The 12,374-nt window shown below is 43.8% G+C and overlaps 1 protein-coding gene across 1 annotated transcript in view; it reads left to right on the top strand.

Annotated features, from left to right (window-relative positions):
- Positions 1-12,045, top strand: part of Vstm4 (V-set and transmembrane domain containing 4) — an 84,353-nt gene extending 72,308 nt beyond the window's left edge. Inside the window, exon 8 of the mRNA XM_038349771.1 lies at positions 10,851-12,045. Within this exon, the coding sequence (XP_038205699.1) occupies positions 10,851-10,976 (126 nt within the window). The 3' untranslated portion in view covers positions 10,977-12,045. The remainder of the gene's footprint in view (positions 1-10,850) is intronic.
- The last annotated feature ends 329 nt before the right edge of the window (positions 12,046-12,374 follow it).

Here is a 12,374-nt window from a genome sequence, read left to right on the forward strand (position 1 = left end):
CTCTCTTTTCCTAGGCAAAATCATCATCCATGGTACTGCCTGTAGAGGCACTTTGGGAAGGGGCTGGGGATTCATGCATCCCTGGTTCACGTGGGGAAGAAGATGAGTATTGTGTCAGCTTATGGAGCAGTCTCTGTGCAGCCAGGAGGAGTTTCAAGTACGGGGGCCTCACTGAGACCATTATCTACAACCACATTTCTGTTTGCAAAATGTGGCTTGTAAAATCTGGAGGCATTTGTCTGTCAACTTGCAAAATCTTGAACCTATAAGGTTTATCTTTGGTCTTTCTATGCTGGCTTCAACATGTCACATACACAGATGGTGACTTGTAACTATTCCGAGAGCTGTTCGCCTGGGCATGTGGCCTTCTATAGTACTGAACTGAGGATGTTCTTTAACAAATGGACTTTGAACTCTTTGAACTCAAGAGCATTGTGTGAAATTGCTTGGCTGGAGACTTCCCGGAAAGTTCATTTAGTCCATGGTATCAGCAAACTCCACTAGATGAAATCTTTGTCTCTACTTCTCTTCTGAGTTCAGACTTTCTCTCTTCTGTAGTCCTAGAGCACATTGAGCTGTTGGCTGTCAGACTCTATGTGAGTCCGCAGAGGTTTGAAACGGAGGCGAGAACCTTCTGGGTTCAGACTTTCTTCCATAGTCATCGAACACTGTAAGTCCGCAGAGGTTTAAAATGGAGATTAGATCCACACCTATGACCCTGCAGGTCAAGGCAGCAGAACAAGAGGGTGCTTTGTGCCGTGGACTTGGAGGTCCCTTGTGTCTCTGGACTTTAACTCATTCATAACATCATAACATCATAACATTCATAACATCAACGCATTCTTTGGTGAGAAGTCGCAGCTCCGTACTAGCTTTGGGAATGTAAGTCATTCAAGGTCTTGAGGCTGCTGGCCCACCTGGCCCTCTGGCCCCAGCAGCATAAATCATCTCAGAGGCTTCAAGTAGACACTTTTCCTGGAGTGGATATCCTGGTAAATGAATGACCCCTACTCCAGGGAGTCGGTGACATGATCTGGTGACTGACTTAGAGTCAGTTACTTCAACTTCTCCAGTTCTTCCCATTCAACTCACAGCTTCATCTCGCCACTATCCAGCAGCTATTTCCCACATGCACTGACCAAGACAGAGCTTCTCTCTTGTGACCTCCTTCTACCCCATACTGGTCAGTACCTGCTTCTATTCTAGAAGCCTCGTGTCTTGTGTGAGATCAGGGAGGTAAGAGCCGGGGGGCTTTCTAGCAGAATTCTTCCCTGTCCCTTTGTCACCTCCTCTCAATGATGTCAGTTCTGTATGGCCTCGTGTTGTGTGGCCTTTGGTCTTCCATCTCTTCACGCCAAGCCTACCCTCTGATGAGGATGAGGTAGGTTGTACTCTTCATCCTCAGACCCTTCGGTTGGAGCTCATACTGCCTGGTGTGTGATGTGAGTCTCTAGCCAAGCCTTATGCGGTTTATGGTCCTTCTCTCCTTTCCCCATTGGTGTCTAATGCCTGCATCTTAGTTAGAATTTCTATTCCTGAGAAGGAACACAATGACCATGGAAACTCTGATTTTAAAAAAGCCTTTAATTGGGGGTTTCTTACAGTTCAGAGGTTCAGTCCATTATCATCATGGCGGGAAGCATGGCGGAGTGCAGCTAGATGTGGTGCTGGAGAAGAAACTGAGACTTCTACATCCTGACCCACAGGCAACAGGACGTAACTGTGTGCCACACTGAGTGTAGTCTGAGCACAGGAGACCTCAAAGCCCCCCCCCCAACACACACACAGTGACATTCTTCCTCTGACAAGACCGCACCTACTCCAACTAAACCACATCTAAAGTGACACTCTCATTGGGCGCCATTTTCTTTCAAACCACCACAACCTGCTTTTAGGGAAAGGGACTGCTGCCCTCCTGTCTGGGTTCCCTAGATATGAGCCTGTACTTCCAGCCAGGTGCACTACCTTGACTTGAACTACTATACTGCTCATTTGATTTTCCAAGGGACCAGATCTTAGGCAGGATGGATGGCAGGATGGATGGCTCTGACTCCCGCATATGTACCTGGTACTGTGAAACAGATTTTTACAATTTTGTTTGATTAGTTTGACACAGGGTAGTCCATGCTGGCTTCCAGTTCATCCCCCTCTTGCTTCCCCCTCCCAAGTGCTGGGATCATAGGTGTGTTACCACTCCTAGCAGCTTCTTGCCTTTTCAAAGCTGTCTATTCATGGGTAATGTGTGGCCAATGGCCACACCTCACAGGACAGAGGTGAGAACCGAATGGGATGGAGAAAGTTAGCTGTCAATAAGCTGAATTCTGTTCTCAAAAGGACCAAGCCTCAGCCACCACACTGAGCTACCTCCCAAAGCCACTCTGGGTCATTTACCATTTCTGTCTTGGAAAAATATTTCTTTTGCTGGTTTTCCTCCTTGATTTTTATTTAACACCACACCAAAACCTCCAGATCCTCTCTTCAGAAATATCAGCACATATGTTTAGAAGCGACCAACACAGCTCAATAATGTCAAGTTCATCTCCAAGGCATGCTGGTGGCAGCATGATTGATGGGCCTAAGACATACTTTTCCCTCGGAGTATGGGTGTTCAGAGACCACCGAGGCTCTAGGTGGGGGACAGCAGATTTTGCTAAACACTCAGCTTCAGTATCCTTACCGGCTATGGTTGTATGTACAGGGACTTTGGGGAGACTTTGTTTTTTTTTTTTTTTTAACCAGTTCCTTCTCTGTTGAATAAAAAATGAGCACTTATCTTGAAGAGAGAAGAGGAAGTCTGCCCCTGACAATTCTCTTAGTCTCTTGGGGAAATGGATTACTGATCCTGCAACTCCGTAGAACTGCTGGCTAGGTTGTAGCTCTAAGGTGACGTGAGCGCAAAGCTCCCGTGTCCTGGGTATTGATCTGTTGCTGTGGTAATGGTATTACCTCACTGAACTCTTCACATTGGCAACGGGCAGCCGCTGCAATTGCATTTCTGTCTTATTCCTGCAAACTTAATTCAACATGCACACCCAGCTGCAAGCTCTACAAGAAAGTATTGTTTTGCAGAAGTCTGCATAAGAGATCATTAAACCCCTGTTCACCTAGGAAGGGTAACTTTCAGTTGACTCCATGGAGATCCGTGCACAAGCTGAAATCCTTAGAAAGTGCCCATTAGGCACTTGAGGTAAGTGTTGTGAAGAAATGCATAACTCTTGGATCTCTTGAGGTCGGCTTTCCTGGAGCCAGCAGGCTCAAGTCATTCCTTCCCTATGGGTGTACTTTCCATAACCATCACCCTAAACTGGGGCAGAGAAAGGCTTAATTTAGAGCTCAGAGAGGCAGCCTCAGCTGGTATCTGTGGCCTCCGCAGCACCTCACCACGGGTGGAGCAGAAGGATGAGGATAGGCAGGCCATCGGGGCTCGGAAATTCTCGTTCGTGCTTACACTTAGAATGCAGAGACTTCCCGCTGCATCCAGGCTGTAGCCCATGGATCACAGTAAGTCACAACACATCCTTCAAGCTTCTAATAGGCACTCAGCATGAAGAGAAGAGAGGTAACAATGCAAAGTGGCCTTTGTTGAGCTGTAGATGGCAGGTGGGCACACAGGGACCTGGCAGAAAACATCTACCTCCTCCCTGTTCGGTCAGAAAGGTGAGAATGACTTAGGGTTCACCCCAAGGCTGGGGTCCGTGTCGCCTGGAGGCCAGGCCCCCTAGCTAAGATGGAAGCAGTGCATCTCTGTTGCTGTTGTCTGACTCCTCACTCACGTTGGAGTTCACCACCCTGGCAGCACAGAGATGCCAACGTCCCTATTGTCTCTTCCTAAAGGCTGGCAGTGAACGTCGGCTGCCCACCATGTAGCTGGATTTATTGCAATTCAAGAGTTAAGGCCAAGCTGTAGAGGACTGGACAGGAGGAAGAAGGCATGTGTCTGGGAGGATTGCCTGAGGGGTGCTTAAACCTCCCATTTCCAGCTTGCCTCCTCACTCAATAGCACCAGACATCAGTCTCTTTCTCCTCCAGTGTTAGCATGGCATGACTTAGTGTGTACCTGTTCATGGGAAGACTGTTCATCTCTTCTTTCCCCAAATAAAGCATTTCCTCTTCCTCTATTCTGTGATCAGTAGGCTAGTATGCTGAAGATGCCATAATTGAATTCCATAAACAAAGTAACTTAAAAACCAGAGATATATTTTCCCCCAAAGGCTACATGTTCAAGGTTAACAGGATCAACATGGCAGTGGGTCTGACTTCTCCTGATTCTTCTCTCCTTCACAGTGCCATCCCAATGCTTGCTGCAAAGAAGTAGTCCCATCGGGTTAGCGTTAACTCTATCAACCTCGTCTTACCCCTTCTCCAAATGCAGCCATGTTCTGAGGTACTGGAGGATAAACAACACAGGAGTTTGGAAGTGGGGGTAGGATGTTGTAATTCAGCCCATAACTAATTTCCCAGAACCTCTTACTGTCAAAAAAGATCCTGGCTTACATGGTCCATACTGTTCTTGTTAACGTGTGAAGGATTCAAAGTGTGCGTAGGTAGAAGACATTTAGCTGACCGGATGGAAAGTGATGACGTCAGAATGTGGACTCACTCAGCACACGTGTATTTAGCACCTTCTGTGGGGCAGAAGTTGTGTCAAAACACTCACCTGCATCTCCTTTACACACTCACTAGTTAGTTACTAGTAATAGTAATTAATTAACTAGTTACTAATAATAGTAATTAACTAACTAGTTGCTATTGCTCCTGAGCACCGATGGGAGGAGTGCCCAAAGTCAAGTAGCCGCTAGCACACGAATCTCGTCCACATTTCTCTTACCCCTCAGCTCTGTGGGCAGGTGGGGGCCATGCTAAAGCTCTCCCCCCTCCATGAACATGACTACAATGACTCAGAAGAATTTGCTGCCTTAAGTGGACTGGTACTTCACTGCGTCTTCTCTGTCGCCTCTGATTAGAGAACGCCCTCCTTCCCAACGGTAGGAAGGAGCCGCTCTTACTAGTGAGAAATGTATGAAAAGGAGATCAAAGGGGACAGACAACAAAGGGCTGAGGGTGTGTGAGGTCCAGGTGACTCCACACAGATGGCAGATGGGTCCTGGATCTTGCAGACTCAACCAGTCCCATGCTAACGATATTTGGGGCAAATTGCATCTATACTGAACTTGGACAAACTTTTCCCTTTTTGCTTCTCGTTATTCCCCCAATGATACAGTGTAGCAATGATTTTCAGAGATTTTACACTGTACCTCATGTTATAATTCATCTAGAGATCATTTAAAGTGTACAAGAGCGTGTATATACAAACATGTGTACACAGAGCGTGACACTTCTACACAAGGGCCTTGGGCACCCGAGGACATTGATGCCTGTACAACTTTTGGAACCAACCACTTGTGGATTTCAGGGGCTGCACATGCAGTCAGTATCTTTGAGGAACAGCAGGGGAATCTGACCAGGCATTTCTGAGGTCTGGGTAAAAGACAAAAGAACCTAAGGCCAGAGTGCCCTGCAGAGGTGCTGCTGATCAGTCCCGAAGTTCTACTATCTGCTTTATAAAATTCAGCAGCATTGTGTATAATGCATGGTTAGATGAGAGGCCCCTGAGTCCCACTGGGAAAGTGTCTGTTAATGCTTTCAGCACAGCCTAAGGCTGCAAGAGGCTTAGCCTGATTGAAGCTCTGCTCTAAGGTGGCCTGTGTATTGTCTCCCTCTGATTGCGTATCTGCATCACAACATAGCTTCCCTATATCCTCCATCTACTCGGGATCATCTCTAAACTACTTATCATATTAAATATAATGCAAATACTGTATAAGCAGTCAGTGTACTGTATTATTTAGGGAACAATATGGGGTGTGTTCACATATTTAGAACAGATGCAACTTTCCCCCAAGCATTTTCAACCCACAGTTTTTTTTTATAGGACTCCCAGCTATAGAGAACTGACTGCATCATCCAGAGTACCACACGGGCCTGAAAGAGCCGCTTTGAGAGCTGGTGATCTGTAGAGAACTCATAGAGTCTAGGACTGGAATTGGTGTAGATACTGGGAATAGTGTTTAGTTGAACTATGTTGAGTTTGTCTAGCCAAGGTTGCAGTGGAAGTACCTGGACTATAGCAACTGAGGCCTTGCCACAGGTCCCTTACCTAGTTTGGTCCCATGACAAGCCCTTGCTACCTGTGATGGTTACATGACACTCTGTTCCTGGCCCCTGGCTTTACTATATCCACTAGTCTTACCTAGTCATCCTAAGGAGGGAGAAACCATCGCTAAAGTACTCCTTAGGTAGACCTGAGCTTTCCTGAGGCATCAGTGTAAACAAAGGCAGGTTGGTGAAAAACAGTGAGAACACATTGATCCATTTTTCTTGGCTGTTAGGACTTTATTTCCAGTTGATCAAGCTGGGGAGCATAGTTAAGCACATGTTTGATGGTGCCAGCCAACTGTGCCTGCCAGAAAAGCAATAGGTTCTTTAAAGGTGCCAAGCGCTGGTATTATGTATGCATCTTCTGCTGTAAACTGTATACACTTCACAGCCCTCAGCCTCCTGTGTGCGGCCTCATATCTTCAATCAAATTATTACACTCCAGAAATATGCATAAGGGAAATGATTGTACACATTTTATGGTGGGTTGTTGCTTGTAGCAGTAATTGAAGTACCTTTTCCACTTATGAAAGTACTAATTTTATTTGTTTTTATTGCTTTTCTAGATGCAATTATTTATTTAGTGTGCTTTGGTTTTATTAAATTATGTTTACTATAGGAACATCATAAAAATGTATGAAAACAACAGATCAGCCAAGCCAGCCTGGTGACCTGTATTGAGAAAGCTGGTGTTATTTTTCATATCCAAACATAATGAAATAACTTAAGAATAAACAGATAATCTACGCTAGAAAACAATACAGTTTCGAAGTAATGCAATAAAACAACTGGACAATATGATTTCATAAACCTGGGTTCTAAAATTTACATGAGCTGGGTTTTGAGTACTTATTGGAAGACACGCGGTGTTCCTAAGTGGAATCATTACAATGTGAAATGTAATTAAAGCAAAAGGCGAGGACGTACGTGGGGTTTTGTTGGCTGCTAAACTGTGGATGACTTAGAAGCAATGCAAAGGCTTTTGGTGTCGATAGGTAAACGGAGGCACCATGTCCCTACATATGTACTTAACTTTGAACTTGAAAACTGGCTAGACCCTTGTGCACATTGCTTGGAAGTCTCCTGGGCCGCATAAGCTGGCCTTAAGTTCTTTCTCCACCCTTTTGCCCCTTATTTCCTGTCCTCTCAGCATGCTGTCTCTCTGCTTTGACATTCCATTTGAGAATCTTATATCCGATCAACGGTTTCTTTGTCCTGGACTTCCATAAGATAAAAAAGATAGAGGCATATAGGTTTCTTGTTTTGTTTTTTAAAGAGTGTGCTTCAAAATAACAATAAAACAAAGACTGAAAACCTAAGCCTCAAATCTAACATCTAGGTTAGAAACACAGAGTTACTGAAGCGAAACAGTCGAAATGACTCCAAATTAGTGACTGCTTTTCCTCATCTAATTACAAATTTAAATTAATCAGTGCATCAGGTAAATAGATTTCCTACTGTAACATCAAAAAGGTACTAAGCAGATAATATAAAGTATGAGTCTTCCCAACCACCCAGTTTACACCCCTTGGTGTGCATGGCTATTGGGCTCTCCAGTTGCTAATTTCCAAGGGTAACATGTGTATTTGTTTGCTTACTTGCATGTAGGCACACATAGTTTCTTAAATAACACTACATACAGACCATGTACAGCTCCATCAGTTTTGAATGATATTTGTGATACTTAGGGTAAAGCCCTAGACTTTGCATAAACTTGGCAAGTAGCATACAACTGAGCTACACCCTTAGCCCCCAGCCCCAGCTCCATGGCTATAAAAGATTACTCCATCGTGTGTTCAGATGCCGGGGTTCTACTGAAGTTCTTAAATTCTCTCTCTCTCTCTCTCTCTCTCTCTCTCTCTCTCTCTCTCTCTCTCTCTCTCTCTCTCTCTCTCTCTCTCTGTCTGTCTCTCTCCAAAGAATAGAATAATCTCAACAGGAACAAATGAAAGAATATGACAGTTTGGGCAACTTACAAAGTGTTTGGAAACTTAAAGATGAAAATGCACACTTAAGTGTGATTTAAAACTGTGACTTTCAGTAATAGTGATTATGTCAGCATGCACGAGCCCACCCAAACCTGACCAAATCCAAGTGTGAAGAGAGGAGAGGAACACGAAGTCCCACGCCCAGCCCAGGGGCTATGGAAATGGACAGCTCCTAGAACAGGGACAGTCAGTTCTTCGAGAATGAGACTACTGATCTTTTGATCATGCTTCAGTAAAGGCCACATATCCAAGACTATATTGCAGCGCACATTGGAGTTGATGGACACACACACACACACACAGAGAAAGAGAGAGAGAGAGAGAGAGAGAGAGAGAGAGAGAGAGAGAGAGAGAGAGAGAGAGAGAGAGAGAGAGAGAGAGAGAAGTGTGTAGGGAGCAGGGGTATCTGGGAGAAGTTGAGATGAGAAGGGGTGGTTGTGATTAAAACACATTGTAGGAAGTTCTCAAAGAACTGAAAACAAATAAAACTGTGGATCTCTTCGGGTGACAAGGTTGTCTCACTTCATCTGTGCAAGAGCTATTGTGTGTCCTTCCCTAGGAGCCATGGGAGGCCTTTGCCCTCCTCTGCTTTGTTTTCCAGTGATTTATTGGTCAGGATCTTTGCTGAACTGTTAACTCTTTAGATACGAGCTGCAAACATCTTCCTTGGTCTTATTTATTTTTGTAGAAGGAACGGCGGAGGGCCACTTCCTGCCACCAGGCTAGCTTTACCCAAAATAATTACATGGAAAGTGTATTCATTTAAACACTGCTTGGCCCATTAGTTTTAGCCTCTTATTGGATAATTCTCACATCTTGACTAACCCATATTTAGTAATCCATGTAGCACCACGAGGTGGTAGCTTACCAGGAGAGATCTTAACCTGCGTCCGACTCAGAGAGGAGAGGCATGGCGACTGCCTGAAGCGTCTGCCTGAATCTTCTTTATTTCTCCCACAATTCTGTTCTGTCTACTCCGCCTACCTAATTTTCTGTCCTATTGAAGGGCAAGGCAGTTTCTTTATTAACCAATGAAAGTAACACATAGATGACTCTCCTCCATTATATTTTTATTCTATTTAGAGACTATTTTGCTCTCTGTAGCAGGACAATGCGCCGTTTGTAAAATTGTCTTACTCCTAAGATGGTTTTCCTAAAAGTTCTCCATATGTTCTTCTAATGGTTTTAGGAGTTTACATATTTTAAACTTAATTTGGGTTGATATAGAGTGTGATTTACTTTTTTCTCTCAAATATCCCAACAGTATTTACTGAAAAATAACTTCTGGGGTCTCTAGCCAGTTCCACTGATAAGTGTGTCTATCCATCTGCCAGCATTACCGTATTCAAATTGGTTCAGTTATATAGTTTTAATATCACCAGACTTGGACTGCCAGTTATTCATTTTCTTAACATCTTAATCATAACAATCTCTTAATCATATTAAGAAAGCATGCAGCTGTGCCTGTGTCATTCAAAGATTGATTTTGTCAACAGTGGTTTTTAAATGTTATTGAATGGCTTTTCCAGCGTCTCCCGAGATAATGATGAGGTTTTTCTCCTTTGATCGTTTACTAGTATAAATCATCTTAAAATACTGCACCGTGTTTGTGCTCCAGGATAACAATCAACCTGAACATGATTACCTCTTACTGATGTGCCTCCTCCTTCTCCCAAATTAATCTGAGTTAAAATCTATATGAACACAGAGTTTGTTCTAAACCACATCAAGTTTTCCTTCGTGCTCTCTGATCAGTGTGGTAACATGAGGTGGTCCTTCTGCACGGGAGCTTCCTTCGGAGAGTCCTGCCAACAGCTCTCCCCATGCTGCTAAGAAGCAACCCTTCCTTGCTGCCCCCTGAGGGCAGTTAGCAAACTCAGATTGCCTACACTTAGCATTTACCATTTATATTTTCTGGGACATCATTGTTTTACCTGTGTTTCAGTTTTCCTCTTCAGTGTGTTGAGCCAAGCAGTCTTCTGTCTAAAATGGCCTTCGTTTATATTTTATTATCTTTCTTGTTTCCTGTTTTATTTATTCTTGCTTTCTTATATTTTTCCTTTTATGGTGATCATTTTTTACAAAAAAATATATTTTCCAAGCACTTGGTTCTAGATATTTTTGTCCTCACCACTTTGTTTATTTTTGCTCATTTTGTTCATTTCCTAACCTAAGTTTGATGTTTGAGTCCCATGTTATTAAAGAATAAATCACTTAATGTTCCATGACCATTGTTCTCTCTATACTCTTTAGCATGTAACAAGAAATATATTCTTCATTATTATTTTCCAGATACTCTGAATTTTTAGTTATGTAATTTCATCAATCGCAAAATTTTCTAACTTTGCTATTGATTGCCAGTAGGCGTATTTCTGTCTACTGTGCATTTCCTTTTGGCTACTGTTAGTACTCTGTTTTGTTTTTCAGAATTAGGTATTGTCTGTGGGCTAGAGCCCAATGGCTTGTGTGAGTACTTGATACCAAGTTAAACATTAATGGCACTGTCTCTTGGCAGAGTATGGCATTCTACATGAGGCAGTGAGCTATATCTTTTTATGTTACTTGGTTTTGCCTGTGTTTTATTTATTTTTGCCTACACATTTCTCTTATCAACACAGTGAAAACATGCACTTGATCCATGAGTACACAGTAGAAAACTTGACTGTGGTCAGTTTCATTGTCTTTTGCTTTTCTTTCTCCATACAGCCAAAGATTGCTGAGGAAAACTTGACGTATGCCGAGCTGGAGCTGATCAAACCACACCGCACTGCCAAGGGTGTCCCCAGCAGCACTGTGTACGCACAGATCCTCTTCGAGGAGAACCAGCTGTAGTGACGTCTCTCTTCTGGCTGTCGCCTTGCTCCCACTTACGACACACAGAAACAAAGGCCCTATTTTTGTATCTTCACTTGTGCCTTCAGTGTGATGGGGAATCCCTTCCCATGACATTCTCGTGGCTTCTGAGAGGTACGCACTCCCCAGGAAAGAAGGGGAACAGTCTTTGGCCATGTTTCCTCAGACCAGAGGTCCCTGGCCTGATCCTGAGGTGCAAGGACTCTGCTTCTAAAAGCATTTGCTGAGCCAACCCTTATCACCTTCCCTTCCTTTCTTGAATCTTAATTTGTTGGAAAACAAATTAAATCTTAATTTTAATCTGCCAGCCTTACCGTGTCTAAGACATCAAGTGCCCAGTTTATAGACACAGGAAATGCCTGTGGGATAGATGGACTCACCGATTCTCTGAGGTTCAGGTGGCACTGCTGGGACACCCAAAGCACAGCAAGCCCCTGATGGTGACAGCAAGCAGCAGCTTATGAAGGCATCCGTTGTTGTTAGTAGGTGCTCTGAAGCTGGCCATAGCAGGGCACGGGTGCTGATGATTACAAGTCTGAGGTCTGCCTTGGGGAATTCTGGTACTCCTCTTTAGACCCATCCTTCCCCAGGGCCACAAAATCACCACTGTAAAGTGCTTGTCTTCCTTTGGCATGGACCTAGAATGATAGGAAAATATATTGTTCACTCTTTCCCAAAGACTCAACTGTGGGACCAGTGGGTACATCATGGAAGTGGGTAAAGTGTGCCAAACTTGGTCACCTCCCACTCGGGAGAGAGCAGGCTCTCTCACTGTCTCTTCCATGTAGAAGCAGAAGTACAAGCCATGCTGGAAAACTGTACCCAGGAAGACTCAACTCTTGGCAACTGCTTTGTCCATCTTAATCTTGGCTGTGAGCTGTGATGGTCTTGTGTGGATGTCAGTGGACCATGGGGGTGTTTCTCTGTGGACCTAAACAATGTAGAGAGCCGTCAGACTTAATGCAAGTAGACCTGTTCTGCGAGAGTCACCTCGATAATCCGAGTGCTGTTCAGGATGCTTCTTGATATGTGTGTGTTCTGCTGGCCATTTACTACACTCTATAAGCATTGTTTGGTTATGTAATTTACCATGTATATATGATAAATTATCTATTTTAAACACAACTGGGTGTGAGTTTTGCCCTTTATATCACTGGGTGGCACTTACTTGAGTTTCTCGCCTCTAATCACCTCAGACTTTCTGTGTGTGTAAAAAAGAATTTAACGCTTTCTAGGACTCTTGAAAGTTAAATGGAACAATAAGCATTCTGACATTTTGGAAACGGTAAAAGCCACTTTGCTGAGCCACTTTGCATTTTAAAACAAACAAAATGACTGAACTTTTGTTTGCAGAATTTGGGTTTGAACCCAGGGCTT

Source organism: Arvicola amphibius, chromosome 12, assembly GCF_903992535.2.
Source record: "Arvicola amphibius chromosome 12, mArvAmp1.2, whole genome shotgun sequence".
NCBI classification, from domain to species: Eukaryota; Metazoa; Chordata; class Mammalia; order Rodentia; family Cricetidae; genus Arvicola; species Arvicola amphibius.